The sequence below is a fragment of the Aquarana catesbeiana genome, linkage group LG10 (assembly GCF_042186555.1).
Source record: "Aquarana catesbeiana isolate 2022-GZ linkage group LG10, ASM4218655v1, whole genome shotgun sequence".
NCBI classification, from domain to species: Eukaryota; Metazoa; Chordata; class Amphibia; order Anura; family Ranidae; genus Aquarana; species Aquarana catesbeiana.
In genome coordinates, this window is record NC_133333.1 from 144,142,087 (window position 1) to 144,165,323 (window position 23,237).

Here is a 23,237-nt window from a genome sequence, read left to right on the forward strand (position 1 = left end):
TAGTACATCGTCGTCATACGACTGGTGTGGCGGTGTTCAGGGAAGCTGACTGGTGACAGTATGTAAAAAAATATATATTTTTATTTTTTAGAATTTTTTTTTTTTAAATTTTTTTACACACAGTGACCAGAACACTACAGTGTTACCATAATAACACTTTAGTTCTCTGGGGAGGTGATCAGGATTTTTTTTTTTTTTTTACACACTATGATTGTTTATAATTGTGCATTTTACAGTTATAAACAACCATTTTTTCAGAATGAAAACTACTCATTCAGCGTTTACTATTGTGATTAGCCACAGCTAATCACATAGTACAGATGGGCTGTGATTGGGCCTGGCTGTACCATGTGATCACTGTGACCAATCACAGAGCTCATTATAATAGTCCACAAAGAAGGCATCTAACAAAGACTATCATTGTGTACAACTGTCATGTGATCTACTGTGATTGACCAGCAGGCCGGTACAGTGATCTGTCATCAGCCATGTTTGGTGGACACAGTGGGTGATAGATTTTGCCAGAGCGTGGCACATGGCACGATCCTGGGAGGATGCCGTATGACGTCCTAGAACAACAGTGCTCCGACCCAGCCGCCTTTTTACAATAGGCTAGGTGGGAAGAGTTTAAGGCAGGGTGGCCACATAAGTAAGGAGACTATAAAGAGCAACATGACCAAGAGCAGGGACTAGGGCACTGTACACTACACTTGAAAAAAAAAAACCTCAGCACACTTAAAGCGTAACTCCACTTTTGTTGAGAAAAAAACATTCCCCTCTGGGTGATCTATGTACATTGCAAGGATTATAACAACCTTTGTTGCAGATTCCTACCTTTTGTTATTCTAAAGAAATCCCTGTATGTTCCTCTGTGCCTCTGTGATGAGTGGGTCTAACGGGAGGGGTTTCATAATTATCTCTCAGTTGTGCACCTGCAGGGCACTAATGAGGAACTCTGCTGGGCCTGCATCCCTTTAGAAGTATTCCTACCAAGAGTATCTCACCAAACATGACATTTTTGTTGCAGGGGATGCCTGAAATATGACTTGTATCTTAGGCAGACTTCTGGGAAAATTGGTGAGCCAATCACACAAGCAGGAAATTATGTTTCTGGGGGTGGTCAGTACACACTCTGTGTACAAAACAACTCCAGGTAGCCATATTGCACTGCATTGACAGAAAATTACAGAGCTGCAGCAGATTAAAAAGGAAAGGTCATTTTTAATAAAATTCAATTACAATATGACTTGTGTCCCAATTGTATACGCTATATTATTTTTTCCTTATTTGCTATTTTTTACCCCACGAAAGTGGAGTTACCCTTTAACCACATAACAACTTCCTTTATTATGAAAGATATAAAGTCACAGCATAAATATAAAAACGATTTTAGCATGCAGCAAGTGTGAACGAGCCCTAAGGATTTATTTAGCCCGAAATTCATGATCAGAGACGTGTTGCTGCTTTTTGCTGAAGATGCAAAAAAAAAAAGCCCTTTTATTTAAGAGGGAGTGCTAGCATTCTTTGGGGATTTAAAAGTCCCAGAGTTATAACAACAAGATTAATCTGTTTGGATGAACTATGCAACTAATATATTACACAAACAACGAGCTACTTCTGGATATGTTATTAAATCTCTTTAGTGTTTTTTCAAACCACTTGCCTTCTCTAATAATAATAAGGCCAAGGACACAATGAAATTAGGACAGAAAACCTGTGCATCCCACCAACCCAACAGCCTTTGTGAGCATTAATAATGGATCCTAGAAGTGGGACAGTAGACCTCAGGGAACAATCACTGCAAATATGAGAGCACAACTGTATTGTATCTAATTTATTGCAGGAAATCATTCAAGATCCAGCAAAAGAACAGAACGTTAAAAAAAACACAGGTAAGCCAATATAATACCTTTTTGAGTGATATGTAATGAAGCAGCGCTAAATATCTCTTCAGAAATACTAAATAGGGATAGCTGATAATAAAGTGCTAATACTGTTCCCAGGTAACTCTGAACCAATCTTACAGTATAAAGTGCTAATAATATTACAATATAAAGTGCTAATAATAAAGTGCTTGTAACAATACAAATTCTCAATGTGCAAAATGATGCAATAATAATGACATAAAAAAAAATATATGGTTCCCAAAGATGACTGATGTAACTTTGGATGCTAAGCAAATAGTCTCTATAAGGGTAAGTGCATCAAAGAAAGGAAAAAGTTCTAATGCAGATAATATAATGACTTGTAGGAATCCTTCTCCAATCCACACCCTATGTGCGCTAGCCTCTCACCTCAGGGGAAGACCCCAAATGGGTCTAGTCATGCATCAACAGATGTCCTTTTCCTCCTTCTTGGGTGTATCTCAAATGAATGGTCACTGCAGTCTCCAGGCTATTACTCCACAAACACCGAGTTCCACAACCAGCTCCTTTTAACAAATTGTCTTCACGAATAAAGGGTAGAAGGGAAGAGCCTCCATAGTGTAGTAGTAAAAAACTTGCATCTTATTTTAAAAAAATATGGCATAACAGTTTAGAAGTGGCCAAAATGCCATCAACAAAAAAAATGTGCCAAACACAGAGACTTCCGGTAACAGCCGTAACTGGAAGTGACGTCACCAAGCTCCTCCCTACGCATTACATCACACCACATGTGACTTTGTCAAGGGTATGGATACTAGGTGGCACAGGTGGGGTTTAAATACTGGTAGTAATCATGGAAACAGCATACTGATGAGTAAAGGCTTATCATATGCAAATGAGTTAACCAAATAGGAGAAATAAAGGACAAATCCATAAGCTTGGCTCTCACTAATCTGCTCCCCTAAATGGAGCAATAGCATATAAAAAGGGATCGGAGAGCTAACAATAAGAGTAAAAAAACGCGTAGGGAGGAGCTTGGTGATGTCACTTCTGGTTATGGCCATTACCAGAAGTCTCTGTGTTTGGCACATGTTTTTTCACTGATGGCATTTTGGCCTCTTTTAAACTGTTATGCCATATTTTTTTTTTTAAATAAGATGCAAGTTTTTTACTACTACAATCTGGAGGCTCTTCTCTTCTACCGTTTGTCCCTGGAGACAATTTTTTAAAAGGAGCTGGTCATGGAACTCGGTGTTTGTGGAGAAATAGCCTGGAGGCTGCAGTGACCATTCATTTGAGATACACCCAAGGAGGAGGAAAAGAACATCTGTTGATCTGTTGATGCATGACTAGACCCATTTGGTGTCTTCCCCTGAGGTAACAAAACCATAGCTGCCACTTTAGGAAGGATAAATCCATTTGCAACAGATACATTGCAGCACACCCCAGGAGGAATCTTGGCTTTTGAGAACAAGAAAAAAGCGCTTTTTGACCAACCTGTAAAAAAGGGTCAAAAAGGGACATCTCTGGTGAATGCACATCCAAATTTTGAGCACAAGCAGTGAAAGATTTTTGAAAATTGCGTTGGAAGTGCCATGCCCTTTCTATTTATATGTTGAAAAATATATATATATATTCTGAAAAAAAAAACACAAGTTGCTTATAAAGGAAAGGACAACAGAAACTACAGAAAATATCAATGCTGAAAAGACAAGAAATCAGAAGACTAAGGGTAACCCAACCCACCAGACTCTACCTATGACTTTTGGGTGGAATAACCCTTTAAGCAGGATACTGCCATGCATACACATAAAAAGCTTCTTATTGGAAGATGAAGGTCTCATGTCTGATTTCCCTAAGCCCATCCTTTCTAGAATTACTTACAGGTGTACTTCAATGCTGAAATGTAATCTATATATATTTTGTCTTCCCTGGTTCTATCCCCCTCATTAACACATGGTAATGACATTCCTAAATAAACCTTTAAGTTTTTATTACATACCTTATTTTGGACCCAACAATGTCATCGCTGGATCTCTGTGGTTCTCTAACGTTCTCTCTGCCTGTCAATTTTTAGGCAGACCCAATCGGACCATCCATTGCCCTCTATCGAGTAGCGGGTGTCAATAGACATGTGTCCGTTGACACCCGCAAACATCCGATCCTATCCGCTAAAAAAAGATGGATAGGGATCCTGGCGGAGTTTGCCCCATGTGAAAGAGGCCTTAACAGTCCTCAGCCCTGATGCAAGCAATGAGCTGACTTTTATGCAATTTTCAAATTACCTTCATAGGTTGATGTTGGTTTGGTGAAGTGGACGTTCCTTGTCAGGATGCATTTGTATGCAGACTGCCCTAGATAGTGCCCATATGTAAAGATGATCCTACATGATTGAAGAATTTAATGAATGAAAGAGGCAGGCCACGGATGGTAAAGGCTAGGGAAGAAAGAGCAAGATGAAATTGGATTCCTCCAGCCAGAAAATGAGGCAGGCTCTGTTTTGCTGCAGCTTCTAATGCACATTGTGAAAAGTTCACAGTGTGCAGTGGAATCAAAGTATGCAATTTCAGTACGCGACGTGTCCCAGGAGGCTAGAAAGGTAGGACAAGCAATGTCATTCTCAACACAAAAGTGCTAACGCATCAAAAGTGCCAGGGGCTCAAAAAATGAAACTCAAAAGTGCTAGGGGAGGAAGAGTGGTACTTTTTTTTATTCACTGATAATAATTGGTGGTACTGATGGGTAAAACTAGGAGTTAATAAAAGAAAAAAATTATATTTCAGTTTATTGATTCAATTGCTGGAATATGCCGCAGTGGAGATTTACAAGGCAATTAAGTCTATTTATATAAGCACTGTGTAGAAAATGATTTGACAGTATTCAAGAATATGAGTTGATGGAACACTGACGTAACTACTCTAGGATCAATTGTGCTAGCACACACTAGTGCAAGTATGGATGTTTTGTTTGGCCCCAAATAACCTGGGGTTTGTCTCTTGGTAAGAAACATTAAACCTGTCATTATTTGTCTGTCAAGTCTGTTTTTTTTTTTAACTTAATGCATTGGATTGGAATATTTGTAGTACTAAACTGTAGGCTAAGAGTAAACATAGTAATACCCTAGAGTGAACATGTATGAGCAAAATAACAGCATCACTCATCTTACCCTAACTATACTCACCTTTTCTTTATGTGCTACTTTTGGTTGCAAGGGAAAGACAAGACAGTATAACCTCCAAACTGACGTATCAGAGCTTACACCTCCACCTCCTATGACATAGCTGGACCAATCACAAGGCACCAACGCTGTCCTGTGATAGAAGGGAAGTGATTTACATGTCACCCATACCCAGAAGTAACAGTTATTTTACTTATGGCTGCACGGTGGAGTGAAGGAAAAAGGAGCAAGGGAGTATAAATTATTTTCAGATGGGGAATTAAATGACCCTGTTATTTTTTGTGATAAACAAATGCTATTTTGAAGAACTAGTTTCAGAGTTTAAAAAAAGACATTCAACAATGGGCAGCTTTAATATTTTAAATCTGCACTTGTGTTGATATAACAATACATGTTACAGAGGGGGTTATTTACGAAAGGCAAATCCACTTTGCACTGCAAGTGCACTTGAAAGTGCACTGAAAGTTCACTTTCAAGTGCAGTCGCTCTAAATCTAAGGGCTCCGCTGATTTTATCATCCAATCATGTGCAAGCTAAAATGCTGTTTTTTTACTTTCCTTGCATGTCCCCCTCGGATCTACAGTGACTTTACTTCCAAGTGCACTTTCAAGTGCACTTGCAGTGCAAAGTGGATTTTCCTTTAGTAAATAACCCCCATTGCGGCGACTTCTTCAAAGCTTGAAGCCTGACCTGTCCCAGCATCTGACCTGTCATTCAGACAGGGAGCGATGAGCTGGGGAATGCAAACCTACTCTTGCATTTAGATTGTATGAAACTATGATACTCTACTTGATAAAATTCAATATTATAAATTCCAGTTTCAGTGGGGCTAACTGTTTATATGTTTATAGACTCTTTATATATCCAATTTAGCAACCAAGCATTATATATTGCTACATATGATTTAAAAAAGTTTTAAAAAACCCATATGCTAAAAAAAATGTATACACAATTGTATTTGTTATTCCTTAGGGCAGCATTCATCCAGTAAACTATCAGTTAGGGATGAGCCGAACACCCCCCTGTTCGGTTCGCACCAGAACATGCGAACAGGAAAAAAGTTCGCTCGAACACGCGAACACCGTTAAAGTCTATGGGACACGAACATGAATAATCAAAAGTGCTAATTTTAAAGGCTTATATGCAAGTTATTGTCATAAAAAGTGTTTGGGGACCCGGGTCCTGCCCCAGGGGACATGGATCAATGCAAAAAAAAGTTTTAAAAATGGCCGTTTTTTCAGGAGCAGTGATTTTAATAATGCTTAAAGTCAAACAATAAAAGTGTAATATCCCTTTAAATTTCGTAGCTGGGGGGTGTCTATAGTATGCCTGTAAAGGGCGCATGTTTCCCGTGTTTAGAACAGTCTGACAGCAAAATGACATTTCGAAGGAAAAATTCCATTTAAAACTACCCGCGGCTATTGCATTGCCGACAATACACATAGAAGTTCATTGATAAAAACGGCATGGGAATTCAACACAGGGAAACCCCGAACCAAAATTAAAAAAAAAAATGACGTGGAAGTCCCCCTAAATTCCATACCAGGCCCTTCAGGTCTGGTCCTGCCCCATGTCCCCTGGGGCAGGACCCGGGTCCCCAAACACTTTTTATGACAATAACTTGCATATTAGCCTTTAAAATTAGCACTTTTGATTTCTCCCATAGACTTTTAAAGGGTGTTCTGCGGCATTCGAATTTGCCGCGAACACCCCAAATTGTTCGCTGTTCGGCGAACTTGCGAACAGCCAATGTTCGAGTCAAACATGAGTTCGACTCGAACTCGAAGCTCATCCCTACTATCAGTATTGTTGGTGCACAGCAGAAATTGAAGTAAGTCTGAACTCCAAACATATGCAATATCCATCAGTAAAACAGTTTTGGATCTCAGCAGACCCTTTGTCAGGTACAAAGAATTATGTACAAAGAATCTTTGCTGCAGACTGGAATAATTTCCTCCAAACAGACTCCCGTAACCTTTTCAGAATTTCCAATAACTATGTTGATTGACTGTTTTATCATGATCTATGAACTCATAGTGAACTCTGTCCACATTTACATCCATCCTTTGCGTTTTTGGATGCCCACTTCTTGTGTCATCATGGACATCTTCCCACCCCTCCTTAAACCCCTTATGCTGATCAAAAACATTTGATTCCTTCATTGAATGTTCATCATAAGCGTGTTGTAACAGAGCTAAAGTTTCACTTGCACTTTTGCCAATTTTCACACAAAATTTGATGTTAATCTGCTGCTCTAGATTCCTGTCACTCATCTTCCGCCAACAGCGCAACGCACACACGTGTTAAATCTTCTACTACTCCGTATAGACTAAGTCAACTGGTCTGTCACCCAGACGAGGGCAAGTTAGAACATGCTTGATTGTGAATGTGTGACTCACCACCATAGTGTTTCTCCGTGGGCATTACGGGATTTGATTTTTCACAATATATATATATATATATATATATATATATATATATATATATATATATATATACTGAACGCCACCCAGAATTTTTATAGCCTTCAATAGATTTAAAAAAATGCAAATTCCATCAAATTTTTATTGCTGTCTGCGACGTTGTTGGGGTGTGTTTACCTAATTTTCTGTCCTTCTTACAGCCTACGACAACAGAACAAAGACTCAGGTGAGCAATGTCATAAGGGCAGAAAGTCACAGACGCTAATAATAACTTGACAAAGGGTTCTAACCATTCCCCATTTTACACATTTGCCATCTCTTTCTGTTCTGACTTCAAGTGAGGGGTAATCTCCCACAAATGGGACATAAATTGCAGTGTAAGCTTGAAGTGTTTTTTCCCCACTGTGATCAACACATTAAAACATTTTGGCTGGAGCTGGCTTTACAAATGTGCAACACTACATATAAATTTCAACATACACCAGACAATATTCATCATGTACTAAAATCTGGACACACATGTACTAAAAACCTAGACACACACTCTGCTGGTCTTTAGCAAAATCTAAACACTGGGGTTGGAGATATCTTCCCTCCCAAAACACTTAAAAATCTCCAAACTACAAAGACCAATCCGGGAGTACCAAAATTTGGGAAAGCTGCCAGAACTGTTTTATACGCTCATGATCGATACTCCAGGGTCTTACACTCTGCATACGTGTGAACCCTGTATCCTTTCTAGAAACCGGTTTCACAGTGGCAGAACCTCGCACTATTATACTGTGAAGCTCAATTCTTTCTTGGTTTGGCATTCTGATGCTATTGAACCTTGTAACAATGGACACCTTCATAGTAACGTAATAAATAGTTACATGGTTATATAGTGCAATTAAGCACATGAAACATACAGTATCAGCAGTCCATAGAACTCTCTTCCAAAATTGCTGTGGTAAAAGCAAGTTGAAAGTAGGTTTGGGCTATGCAGGTATTGTGTTAATGGAAAATTGATTTAACACTTTATGATCAAAGCCTGTGTTCTCAAACTTTCTTTTATCAGACACCTAGTAAACCATGTCCATTTATCTAAATCTACACCCATTAAGCCACAATCAATTTTTACCATGCAACATTTAGGCATGCCTATTTCTCATCACAGGCAATTGGGAGATACGGTATGCATTGAAAATGACATCCCTGTGATTTTTTCTTTCTGTAGGTGTGTTTAATGTTAGGCTGACAAACATTGTGTAAAGCAATATAACTTTGACAGGCTGAGAGTGAGTGCTGACCCTTCCTTTCCCAATCAAAATGCTTCTATGTTGGGTATATGAAGGAGATAATATTAACCAGATTCAGGCTGTTAGTTTAACGCGAAAACCCCCCCCACAAATGTATGGACTGTTTTTAAATAATTTTGTGAAGTGTAGGTTTAATAAATAAAGCAGGATCTCCCCAAAAAAATTATTGTGCATGGTACTGCTGTTAACTTCATCCAAAATGCTTTGTTTTAAATGTTTCCGTGAAACACATGCAGTAATAATTATAGCAACAAATGAAATTGATGGTGTTGTACACCCCAATGTGATTGTAGAATCACAGCATGGGTTTCATGCATTTTAAAGTTTAAAATTAGAAATGTCTTAGAAAAGCTGAACCCTATATTTAGCAATATAGAGTTGTACCCTTCAATGTGGTTCCCCTTGTCATGCCATTTTCAAGTATACAAAAACACTGGCATAGCACCTTATGCAAAATCTATTTTTATTGTTGTGATTTTTCCCCGCTATAGCTAAATAGCCAATTTATTACACTGATCTCTATATTAAAAATTTAGAATTTAGAAATTTTGGAAACTACTGAGACATAGGAAAAGGACCCAGCCCATATGAATTTATAATCTAAAAGTTGAGAAGACATTGGTCACAATTGGACACAATGGATACACAATATTGAAATGGTTTTGAAAGAGTGTTTTAGGTTGAGATCTCACCTGTACAGTGTGTTTTTGCATGCACATTAATGCTCATTACACCCATTTTAGCTAGGAATAAGATTTAGGTTCAAAGCAAACCAAGCCCCTTCACTGTTCATGAACCTGCCAAATTATTGTGACCATTCTATAAACAAAAGAATACAACTTTATCAATGCCTGTATCAATGCTCCCAAGAAAGATGATTTACATCTTTCAGTAATCAATCACTGAGGTGGATATGGTCTTTAACTGCAGTACTGGTATCAGGGTCGACAGTATCTCCCCTAAAGTATGATCACACTGTCTTTCTGTAGAAGGGGGTTAAACACTGTCATAGTTACTCACTACTTCTCTTCATCTTGAACAATACAATACCAGTTCCCCATGGTGAATGCAGTCCCTGCTGCCATTCACCTGCCCAAATTCCCAGTTTTTGTAAACACAGCACCAGGAATCCTGAGAGACATCATAGGCCAAAATATGGTCATAATTATGTTTGGTCAATAAAGTTACCTGGGATCCCCAGGTCTGTGTTTACATTACCACAGTGCTGGAGATCTGTCATTTAAGAGTGTGGCAGGTTTGTATCAGTGGGCACCAGGTTGGCATGATTGACAAGGATTACATTGCTGAATGCCATGATATTATACACATTAACATATAACAAACTCGAATAAACAGCTTTGGGGTCCCCCTAAAATTCCATCCAGGCCCTTAACATGCAGTCTAAGTGGCCAAAAAAGAGAGGGCAGAGAGCATGTGGCACCCCCTTCCTGTACCAGACCAGGCCACATGAATTCATTATTGCAGGGATACCTTGCAAGGGGAGATGGCAAAGCCTCCACACACTTGCAAAGCATCTAGTCCAAATGCTGGGGAGCAAGGGTCTCTTCCTTTTCTCTTCTTCAAGAAGGATGTTATTGCATTATTGGTAGGGGAATTATGGCAGAATCCGAAAGCCTCCTTTATAATAGGAACTCCCAGATATCTGCCCCCAGGGAAATGAGTACAGAGGTACATTAGTACTCATAACTCACTCCCATATAGAGTTAAATGTAAATAAACATACATACATCCTTTAAAAGAGAAGCATGGCCTAAGGTATTTTGGCCATACTTTTGTTTTGGGTCATAGAAGTGCACTTAATTGCACACTCCTGTGGCCCAGAATCAGCCGGCAACGGCTAAAGCCCACTGTTGGCTGATGTCACTGAGCTGCTCTAGTCTCTGTATGTATCCCGCCAATAATGTTGGGATCCACCCAAATTTCTGACCGGCAGTTGACTGAGCCTCTCAGCACACCTCTGAAAGCCTGATCCAGCTTCTCCCGCCTCCTCTCCTGCCAAGCACTCCAGAGAGAATTGGAGGGGCAGAGCAAAGAGATGTGCCTGACAGTCACAGAGTTGATCCAGAAAATATCGGATTGCCACTTGGGGCATCAGGAAGAATTTTTTTCCCCAGCTAGAGCAAATATGATCATGCTTTATTGGGGAATTTTTTTTTCCTTCCTTTGGATCAACTGTGGGTATTGGATAGTGTATATGGAGGTTTTCTATTTGTGTGTGTTGTTTTATTTTCTCTGTTGGTTGAACTGGATGGACTTGTGTCTTTTTTCAACCTAACTATGTAACTGTGTGTAACAGATGTGCATAGCACTGTGTTGCACGTTGCGGTAACACATGTGGCAAAAGGATGATCCCAGCGTTAAACCCAAGTTTTAGTGCCAAACTAATGTCAAACATGTATTGCAGTCTGTGGCGCGTTGGTGAATTATGTTTTTATTTTCTAATGGTCTGTAAAAGGTTGGGGATGGAGGCTGACCTAATAGGGCAAAGTAAACAATTTCAAAGAGTGAGGTAAGCTACAGAGAAAGTTTGAGACTGTGAAAAGTTTTAGGCACAGCATATTATCTATAATTTTATTTGTAGTTAGAGTCTTCGAGTGAGAAAGTGATACTCCTAAGCACCAAGGCCTGAGGTGTGCCTTGGCCTGACTGGTCAGTATGCCTTAAAAGAGGGCATACCCTGAATGTCAGAAAAAGTAATATGAGTATGTATGAAGATTGGGGGAAACGGGTGGGTGGGAACCCAGAAATGCCAACGAGCCCTGGCCTGACAGAGGAGGAGGCTTAAATAGCCCTCTCAGACTCCTCCTACAAGTACAGCCTTTACACTTGTAGTCAGAGTCTTCGAGTGAGAAAGTGATACTCCTAAGCACCAAGGCCTGAGGTGTGCCTTGGCCTGACTGGTCAGTCTGCCTGAAAAGAGGGCAAAAAGACACAAATTTAGGTGAAGAAGGGAAGGTAACAATCCATCAAGTGGAGTAGCGCGCTCCCGGATGGCAACAGTATGTATCCGAAAAGTGTCCGCTATGACCGGAGAAACCACCCCGACTCCTGACTTGATGATGAGAGAATCCCCCACAGAACCTGCGAAGCTACCCAGAACCCAACTAAACTTCCTGTGAATGATTGGACAGAGCCTGAAGCCCGAGACGACCCAGACATGAGAATGAACTGCTAGTGAATGAGGATGCGTGGGGGAAGGGGAGCAATGGCTGTCCCGAGGAGCCCCTGCAAAATGATAGCCGCGAAAATCGAAACTTCAAATGGACACCAGTGAAGTGCTCAGTGAAACCCCTCCCAAGCCCTGGCCTAGGCATGCTGGTGTGGGGAAGTGCGAGGGTGAGTGCCAAAGGACAATTGGCAGGAGTTCAAAATGCTAAATACCTGAAGGATGTGATGGAGTAGATGGATGAGGCCCATGCACTATGGCAATAAGCATTGACAACATGGAGAACCTTGCCATACACAGAATACTGGTCCCACCTGATACGATCGGGTCGTGCTTCAGCCTGTGACCTGGCAACCGAGTCTGAATCCTGAACCGAGGAAGGAGAGCCAAACTCCACCCCAGGGAAAAAGTCCCATGGCATGAAAAAGTCATACCCAAAGTAACCGAAAACCCCCCTACCTGGAACCGGCTGAGGAGCGGAAAAGATGACTGGTCTGACGTCCCTGAGCAGTCTTCCAGGCCACACCCTAGACAAGAGATCAGAGCCGAGAGTGGAATCCAGAATCATGATGACATTTGCCCAAACCTACCACTTAAGGACCAACAAGGGGATGATGAATGCCAATACAGCCCAACCTGAGAACATGCACAAGAGAAATGACAGACAAGACATGAGAACAACAACGCCCCTCTGTGCCTACCTAAGTATGAGAACATGAAATGTCAAGACCACTGCGCGTGAATGAACCTGATGATGGACCCCCCCCTCGTGTGAGTGAGCCCAAGTAACCTGCTGCGCAGAGTCAGGTAATTAACTGAAAACTCAGGGCTGGTGTACCCACAGACCGTGGTGGATAATCGTACAGGTGTGGTGAAAGAACGTGCATCGTATGACGTATGTTATACGGGCAAGAAGATTGTGGTCAACAATCATTAACAAACGAAACCTCAGCCCGTATGGATCTGTAGACGTGACAGATCCTGACATGTGAGCCCTAGCTACCTGACGCAGGTACAAACATGAACAAAAAAACGATGAGACATGACAAACAACGAAGATGAAACAGCTACCAAAGTATGCCGTGACTGAACAACAATGCCCCTCTGAGAAATGCTGAGGCAGAAACACCAGGACAGCAACGCTATGACAGAAAATGCTATGACCAAAATGCTGAACTAATGCTGCGACAGAAACGTGATGACAGAAAAAACCAGTGGCAGAAATGCAATGACAGACACTCTGGGGAAGAAATGCCATGACAGAAAATCCTGGGGTAGAAACGCTCTGACAGAACACTGAGACAGAAACGCGATGACAGAAATCCTGAAGCAGAAACACTGAGGCAGAAATGCCATGCCCGAACGCAATGACAGAAACGCTGAGACTGAAATACTGATGGCAGAAATGCAAAAGGCAGAAATCCCGAACGCTATGACAGAAATACCGAACGTTACGACAGAAATCCAGAACGCTACGACAGACATCCCGAACGCTACGACAGACATCCCGAACGCTACGACAGAAATGCTGGGCAGAACGCTACGACAGACATGCTGAACGCTACGACAGAAAATGCCGCACACTATGACAGAAATCCTGAACGCTACGACAGAAATGCTGGGCAGAACGCTACGACAGACATGCTGAACGCTACGACAGAAAATGCCGCACGCTATGACAGAAATCCTGAATGCTATGACAGAAATTCTGGGCAGAACGCTACCACAGAAATGCTGAACGCTATGACAGAAATCCCAAACGCTATGTAAGAAATCCCAAATGCTATGAAAGAAATCCCGAACGCTATGAAAGAAATCCCAAACGCTATCACATAAATGCTGAACGCTATGACAGAAATCCTGGGCAGAACGCTATGACAGAAATGCCGAACGCTACGACAGAAAATGCCGAACGCTACAACAGAAAATGCCAAACGCTACGACAGAAAATGCCAAATGCTGGGCAGAACGCTATGACAGAAATCCCGAACACTAGGACAGAAATCCCGAACGCTATGACAGAAATCCCGAACGCTATGACAGAAATGCTGGGCAGAACGCTATGACAGAAATGCTGAACGTTATGACAGAATCCCAAACGCTATAACAGAAATCCTGAATGCTATGACAGAAATGCTGAGCAGAACGCTACGACAGAAATGCTGAACGCTACGACTGAAATGCTGAACGCTACGACTGAAATGCTGAACGCTTGAGACAGAAATGCTGAACGCTTGAGACAGAAATGCTGAACGCTACGACAGAAAGGCTGAATGCTACGACAGAAAGGCTGAATGCTACGACAGAAAGGCTGAACGCTACGACTGAAATGCTGAACGCTTGAGATAGAAATGCTGAATGCTTGAGACAGAAATGCTGAATGCTACGACAGAAATGCTGAACGCTATGACAGAAATGCTGAACGCTACGACAGAAAAGCTGAATGCTACGACAGAAAGGCTGAATGCTACGACAGAAAGGCTGAACGCTACGACTGAAATGCTGAACGCTTGAGATAGAAATGCTGAATGCTTGAGACAGAAATGCTGAATGCTTGAGACAGAAATGCTGAATGCTACGACAGAAATGCTGGGCAGAACGTTATGACAGAAATGCTGAATGCTACGACAGAAAGGCCGAACGCTACGACAGAAAGGACGAACGCTACGACAGAAAGGCTGAATGATACAACAGAAGAGCTGGGGCAGAAACACCATGACAGAAATAATAGGGCCGAACACCATGACAGAAATGCTGAGGCAGAAAAAACGCTATGACAGAAAAACAAGCGCTGAGACTAAACGCCTAAGCAGAAACACTATGACAGACATCCTGGGGCCAAAATGCCACGATATGAACACTTGTGACTGAAACGGTGGATGCCTGGGAGGCGTGCAGGGATCCCCCCCCACATGATGTCCCACGTGAATGCCGGGAGGTGAGCGGTCGAGTGATCCCCCCCTCTTGAGAATTGGGAAGTGTGCGGGCGTCCCCTCCACGATGCACGGCATGGTACCAGGGAGGTGAATAGGCGGGCGAGTGGCAAGTGGGTGGGTGGAGGATGGATGCATGGACGGATGCCACCCCCCCTTCCCCCGGCATGAAAGCCGGGAGAAGTGGGCGGGCAGCACCCCGGACAGATGGGGCTGTGGGGAAGGTGGGTGGTTAGAGGAAGGATGAACGGATGAACAGACGGACCCCCCCCTGCGTGAGTACCGGGAGAAGCGGGCGTGCGGCCCCTATGGCGCTGTTAAGAACAGAGGGTTAAAGAAAGAACTTGGCGGTGGCCCCCCCGACTATGCGGGATTGCGCCCAGCCACGGAGATGGATGGATGGATAGACGCCCCCCCCGCATGGGAGCTGGGAAAAGCAGGCGGGCAGGCAACATGCTGGCCAGAGGGAGCCGTGGATGCTGGATGGATGGATGCCCCCCCTCCCCCAGCATGAGCGCCGGGAGAAGCGGGCGGCCCCCACAGCTCTGACAGTCACACAAGGCTTATAGAGAAAAGCGCTTTGACAGAAATCCCGGGCGGCAGCTAACTTAATGAACGGATGCCCCCCCTCACGAGCGTCGGGAGAAGTGGGCGGCCCCGACAGCTCCGGCAGGCACATGGATGAAGGGAAGAAGCGGGCGGCGGCTAAGGCAATGGATGGACGCCCCCCCCCCTGCATGATCGCCGGGAGAAGTGGGCGGGCAGCACCCTAACCAGATGCAGCCGAGGGGAAGGAGGGTGGTGGAGGATGGATGGCCCCCCTCCCTCCCCCCGGCGTGATCGCCGAGAGAAGCAGGCGGGCAGCCCCCTGTGGAGCCGTTTGAGGAGAGGAGCAGGCAGCTGGCTGAACATCCCTCCCTCAACACCTGGAGGAGCGGGCAGGCGGCTCCACCGTGGGGCAAGCTGGTAAGGAGAGAGGAGCTGTCTAGCGAGCGGTTCCCTCATGGAGCTGGATCACATGGGGAGAGAAATCGGTGGAGGGCGGGCGGCCGATCACCACCCCCCCGCTGTGACAGCAGGAGAACCAGGGAACCCGTACATATGGGTGCCGAGAGGGGACCAGGTGGGTGGACAGGCGAACTCCCCGGTGAAGCACCGAGAGAGGCACTGCCACCATGTAGCAGCCGACCATGGCTGTCAAGGACCCGGAAGAGACGTGTAGGCCCCAGCCCCCTTCTGAACCCAGAAAAGCCGACGAGCCCTGGCCTGACAGAGGAGGAGGCTTAAATAGCCCTCTCAGACTCCTCCCACAAATACAGGCTAGCCTTTACACTTGCAGGTTTATGAGATTCAGACATTATGGCAAGGTTTTTGGTTTATTTCATTCTGTTTTAGAATGTTGGCTTTGATTTTGCTCCCTGTCATTCAAAGGCTCACACATAAGCCATGCTTTATTTATATAGCTGGATTGTTTATCTGGAATGGTGAAGGTTAATGAGCTAATTTCTATTTGTCTACACTTCTATTAATTAATTCCTGTGTGCCAGATGGTTTTGAATGCCTTATTGACCTCTTTGGCACACAAATTGTTAATGCATATTCAGTATTCCAAAAATAAACCTGGTTTTACTTTTAAGTGACTAGTTAATATCAGATGATTATCATTTCACCATAGCTTTTATCAGTCATGCTCACATCAGATTATAATTGCATGCATAATAATATATAGACATATTCTTTAGCAGAAGTGTTAAGGCTTGCATTTACAATAAAGGAGCTAGAGTCAGTGAATTCACATGGTACTTACATCTGCTTGTGGTCCTTTACCGGCACCAGGGCATTCAAAGGTGACAAATTCATGGCATCTTTTATGAACTACAAAGCTGCAAACTGTAAAGGAAAAAAAAAAAATTCCTGAGAAAAGAATTAAGACAACAAAAAATAATTAGGAGGAAATATTAAAATACCATTTTATAGAGGTATAATAAAGTTTTAAGTACCACAATGCAATAACGAGTTTCAGCTTCCTTGGGCGTGATGACATCACACACAAAAAAAATACAGCTTCTGTTTGATCAAAGTGTAGCTCTAGTTAAAACAATTTTTTTTCAGTTTTATTTTTTGCTGTCTGTGACTTATTGGGGAGAATTTCCCTCAATTTATGTTACAGAGGAACAAAACATGAAGTGAGAAGTGATCTCTGTGAAAAAGAGGAAATCCCCTTGGGCTCTTTCTAGCTATCACCAGAACAGATGTCCCCACCCCTCACCTTCTGTTGCGTTGACACTATAACATTTTGGAATTACTATCAGTTTTTCTTCCTGTGGTTACCATAGGGTTGTGAGAATATGCCCAGGTTAGATTTACTAAGGTTTTGGTGAATGCTGTTTAAAAATTGGCAAACCTGAATATAGTGGCAAATCTTATTAAAGTCTATGAGGGGCCAAATCCAATTAGTAAATTCTGGGCTTTTTAGGGCTAAAATACAAGCTACTATAAAAAAAAAAAAAAAAAAAAAAAAAAAGCACAAGAAGCTGGGCACTGTCATGGAGAATATGTAACAATTCAAGACAGAATAGTAAAAAAAATACCATACAATGGGATGTGGGTCTTTTCAGGCAGCTTTAAGGATGTCACTAAAAAGACAAAAAATCCTTTAACCCCTTCGCTGCCAGATCCCATGCTCCACTTTTAAACTCAGGTGGCCAGACCAGTTTTGCAATTTTTCCATTGCTTTTTTATTTTTCCCTTACAGTTTTCATAGTTTGTAAAAGACCCCCCAAACCATATATTTTCTGAAAGCACATAAGAAGAAGGTGCTACTGAATTTTGTTGGCCCCGTGATCTTTGCGCAAATGTTTATCGAAAAATATTTTTGCTAAAAATACACCAAAATTATTATTAACAGATACAAACACAGCAAATTTTACTAAATTCCTGCTAAATGTAAAAGCTTAACTGTTAGTTTACGCAAAATGTAAATAACCAAATTTCTCAAAAAAATGGGAGGTTTTCAATTTTTACTTACAGCTTTCAGAATTTGTAAAGGACCCCCCTAAACCATATATTTTCTGAAAGCACATGACCAGTAGAACAAAAAGAAGGTGCTACTGATTTTTTAAGGTCCCACAATATTTAGGCAGATGTTTATCAAATCACTAATTTCACTGAAAAAACCCTAAACCCTTATTTGCACACATAAACACAACATAGTTTACAAAATTCCTGCAAAATTCCTACTAAGGGCTCATTCAATGGGGTGTGCTAAAGCATACAGTGAGGACAGAAAGTATTCAGACACCCTTAAATTTTTCACTCTTTGTTATATTGCAGCCATTTGCTAAAATCATTTAAGTTAATTTTTTTCCTCATTAATGTACACACAGCACCCCATATTGACAGAAAAACACAGAATTGTTGACATTTTTGCAGATTTATTAAAAAAGAAAAACTGAAATATCACATGGTCCTAAGTATTCAGACCCTTTGCTCAGCATTTAGTAGAAGCACCGTTTTGATCTAATACAGCCATGAGTCTTTTTGGGAAAGATGCAACAAGTTTTTTACACCTGGATTTGGGGATCCTCTGCCATTCCTCCTTGCAGATCCTCTCCAGTTCTGTCAGGTTGGATGGTAAACGTTGGTAGACAGCCATTTTTAGGTCTCTCCAGAGATGCTCAATTGGCTTTAAGTCAGGGCTCTGGCTGGGCCATTCAACAACAGTCACTGAGTTGTTTTGAAGCCACTCCTTTGTTATTTTAGCTGTGTGCTTAGGGTCATTGTCTTGTTGGAAGGTAAACCTTCGGCCCAGTCTGAGGTCCTGAGCACTCTGGAGAAGGTTTTCATCCAGAATATTCCTGTACTTGGCCGCATTCATCTTTCCCTCGATTGCAACCAGTCGTCCTGTCCCTGGAGCTGGAAAATACCCCCACAGCATGATGCTGCCACCACCATGCTTCACTGTTGGGACTGTATTGGACAGGTGATGAGCAGTGCCTGGTTTTCTCTACACATAATGCTTAGAATTAAGGCCAAAAAGTTCTATCTTGGTCTCATCAGACCAAAGAATCTTATTTCTCACCATCTTGGAGTCCTTCGGGTGTTTTTTTAGCAAACTCAATGCGGGCTTTCATGTGTCTTGCACTGAGGAGAGGCTTCCGTCAGGCCACTCTGCCATAAAGCCCTGACTGGTGGAGGGCTGCAGTGATGGTTGACTTTCTACAACTTTCTCCCATCTCCCGACTGAATCTCTGGAGCTCAGCCACAGTGATCTTTGGGTTCTTCTTTACCTCTCTCACCAAGGCTCTTCTCCCCCGATAGCTCAGTTTGGCTGAACGGCCAGCTGTAGGAAGGGTTCTGGTTGTCCCAAACATCTTCCATTTAAGGATTATGGAGGCCACTGTGCTCTTAGGAACCTTAAGTGCAGCAGAAATTTTTTGTAACCTTGGCCAGATCTGTGTCTTGCCACAATTCTGCCTCTTAGCTCTTCAGGCAGTTCCTTTGACCTCATGATTTTCATTTGCTCTGACATGCACTGTGAGCTGTAAGGTCATATAGGAGAGGATCTGCAAGGAGGAATGGCAGAGGATCCCCAAATCCAGGTGTAAAAAACTTGTTACATCTTTCCCAAAAAGACTCATGGCTGTATTAGATTAAAAGGGTGCTTCTACTAAATAATGAGCAAAGGGTCTGAATACTTAGAACCATGTGATATTTCAGTTTTTCTTTTATAATAAATCTGCAAAAATGTCAACAATTCTGTGTTTTTCTGTCAATATGGGGTGCTGTGTGTACATTAATGAGGAACAAAATGAATTGTAATGATTTTAGCAAATGGCTGCAATATAACAAGGAGTGAAAAATTTAAGGGAGTCTGAATACTTTCCGTCCCCACTGTATGCCCATGGAGGGCCGTGTTTACCCACACGAGGATGCACAGGTGTTCTAGGCATCCCTGTGCAGGCAATCCTATTCATGTCTATTGGTACGCAGCAGCTGCAAGGATAATTCTGACATTTGTGTAGGTATAGGTGCATGGCCCTAAATGCAGTGTGAGTTCAGGGACCTTCACCCACATGGATGTCAAGTTTGGAGCAGTGGCTGCGTCTCTGCACCCGCTGCATGCCAGTTGACATCAATGGGGCTACCTGCATGGGGATGCATGGAACACCTGTGCATCCCTATACAGCTAAACATGGCCTCGCTGTAGTATGCCCCGCATAAACAAAGCCTCAGGCCTTGTTTGAACATGCAGCTGGGGGGTGGCAAAAATGCACAGTTGAGCTGCAATAGGCAGCGGCCAGGGGTGTTTACATGCTGCGGCACTGATGCTTTGCGTCCACAGCAAAGTTGACCCAATTTGTAGCAATGCTGCTCGCCAAACACTACACGTTCAACTCAATGGTGATGTGTTGGTGAAAATTAGGTTAAAACAGGTGGTAAGAAGGTGCCACATCGCTTCCTCACCACCTGTCAGTAGCCTCTGAAGTGAGATCCAAATGTGAATCAGGCTTCATAGGCAAGGAAAATTTAGATACCCTCACTATGTTTTTCATTTTTATTTTTTTACAATACTATTTATTTATTATTCTTTTTACAACTACAATTCCAATGTTAGGGTTTTTTTTTTTTACAGGTAACTTTTTTTCAGTTGCAATTTTATTTTATTTTTCACAAATACAATTTTTAAAAAATATTTTCTACATTTTTTTTTGGGGGGGGCGTCATTAGCAAACCGCTAATGTCTCTTTTTTTGAGACATAGAAAGGGACTGAAGACAGTCCCTTTCTCTGCAGCCTCATCTGCACTGTAGATGAATGAATAGGAGTCTGTATAGAGACTCAAATTCCTTCACAAACTGAAGCATAGTAAACTGTCCGGAGCTGCCCAGGAGGGCATCTATTTAGACAGGTAAATACACTTATGGCTTCCCTGCAGCACCCAAAGCTGACGGGAGGACAGAGAACGAAAACTGGTAGCTACAGGCTAGCCACAAGGGGATTGGGGTTTGCGAGGGGGGTCGATGCTGGGAGAGGGGGAAAAAGTGCAGCGTGGGTAAGCAGCAGGGGGTACTAGAGTGGAGGTTGAGGGGTTTCATATGTCAGCAACAGCAGGTGTAGGGGAGGGAGACACAGGGCAGAGAAAAAATGCTAATCTCAAATCATCAAGAACAAAAAAGGGGATGGAGTGCCCAAAGAGCTACCAAATAGAATTAACATTTCCTTATTTACGCTAATCTTTCGCTATGCAATTTTTCAGTTTTCCCAACACTAGCTTCCAATACACTAACATTATGGCTGCTCTGTACCCACTTTTCCCCCCTTTGTTGCCCTTTTATAATTGCTGTCCATAGTTCAAGGCCATGCAGCACATTATGATTTAAAAACGTTTTTCCTCTGTGAATATGCACATAAATTCACCAAGACCATGAATCTCAAACCTGCAGGATTAATCTCAAACCGTAGTAGGGGCAAACCTGAGGCGGGGGGATGGGGGGGCTTCAGGTTAAGGCTATATTGGAAGTGGCCGAAGTTATGCTTTAAAGTCCAACTCTAAGCAAAGCTTTTCTTTTTGATTTGGTTAGAGCAGGGATAGAGCAGAGAAGCTTTGAATCTATCTTGTGTTTTTTTATTGCAGATTGTGTACTAAGAGATTGAAGAGGAAGAAGAATAATCTCCCTAGGGGGAAACAGCATTAAAATTAAAAAAGTAAAAGTAGTAGGGGGTGTGACCTGACACAAGTTCCGGATGGTCGCATAGCTTCGGAGCTCCAGAGACACGAGACTGATTTGACGGTAAAACAGCCTCATCCGAGCCACATACTGCACAGGAATCACCTGGATTAGGTCCCGGAAGACACCGGTATCATGCCCAACAAAAGACATGGGGATAAAAGACCCCAGCGGCTCACAGACTTCTACTCTCCAGTATCCGACGGAGACAGACAAGATGGCGCCGTGGCCTGTTCCCCTCCAGCCACAACATCGCTCATGAGGACCTTACAAAAAGGTATTAAACAAGCCAAAAACACCTCACAAAATAGCCATCACTCCTACCCTCCCTTTCCATCCACTAATAGCCCTGCAAAATCCAAACCTAGGATGGATGGCAATGGATTAAGTCCAGAGGGGAGCGTGGCCTCAGATTCAGGGGAAGACACCAGGGAAATACCTGAGTCCATTGAAACATATCCAACTCAGAATCAGCCTGTGCTTGATACAGTGCTAAAGGATATGCTATTATCATTGCGCAGCACAATACAATCAGATATGGCATCCTATATGCACAAGATCAACAAGGACATACAGTCAGTGGGAAACAGAATAGACCACATTGAGACTAAAATGGAGGAATATGCAGGGACCATTAATGATCTAGTTGATGCTAATGATGAGAGGGAGGGAGACACAGAGTGGATTAAAGCAAAGCTCGCGGACATGGAAGATAGATCATGGAGAAACAATTTAAAAATAAAAAGGATCCCTGAAACTGTCCACCAAAATGATCTGCATTCATATGCTGCAAATATGTTGAAACAAATATTGCCTGGCCTGATGGATTTAGACGTCACCATAGACAGGATCCACCGCATACCCAAATCACCACACCTGTCTGAACACATACCTAGAGATGTACTATTGCGTTTGCACTTCTTTCACGTTAAGGAGAACCTCATGGTTGCAATGAGGAAAAAGGAGCAATTACCTCCACAGTGACAAACTCTCCAGTTCTTGACCGACTTATCACAATATACACTCTAAAAAAGGAAAAGCCTGAATACGGTGATCAAAGCTCTCTGTAATCATAAATTAATATACAGATGGGATACCCTACAAAACCCACTGTCACCAGAGATAACCAGACCCACACAATTACGTCCCTGGAAAAAGGGATTGCACTCTTGAAAGAATGGGACATTATTCCTGAACAAGAAGGAGGTGCACATGCTTCCAGCACTCCGTGTCACCTTGAACGCGAATGGAAAACAGTAACGGCAAGAAATGCCAAATCACATAAGTAATAGCACTCGGATGTTAATTTTATGCTTTGGGGTCCCAATGCCTCCTGACCCCAGGAAGCCAAAGGCTGAACTTTTCCCCCAGTTAAACCTAGCAGCTTATGCTGCCCAAAGTTGACTTTTACCCAATACACTCATTCTACTTTAATCAGAATGTACCAATGTTTTACCAGTTACTTTCTTGTTTTGTTTTTGTCTTTTTTCTCTATCGCCAAGTTTTTCAGATGACGACAGAGCTAAAATACCAGAACTGAGCCACCTGCTCAAAGATGAACAGAATATCACCACATCTGAAATCAACCAGTCTAGGATAATCAAGTACCTCCATCACACATAC

At 42.6% G+C, this 23,237-nt stretch overlaps 1 protein-coding gene across 6 annotated transcripts in view; it reads right to left on the reverse strand.

Annotated features, from left to right (window-relative positions):
* The window catches only part of PRKCG (protein kinase C gamma), an 805,390-nt gene that overhangs the window by 419,213 nt on the left and 362,940 nt on the right, over window positions 1-23,237 (reverse strand). For all 6 annotated transcript variants that reach the window (XM_073602743.1, XM_073602742.1, XM_073602744.1 and 3 more), the window contains one exon: window positions 16,692-16,774. In XM_073602743.1, the coding sequence (XP_073458844.1) occupies window positions 16,692-16,774 (83 nt within the window). The remainder of the gene's footprint in view (window positions 1-16,691; window positions 16,775-23,237) is intronic.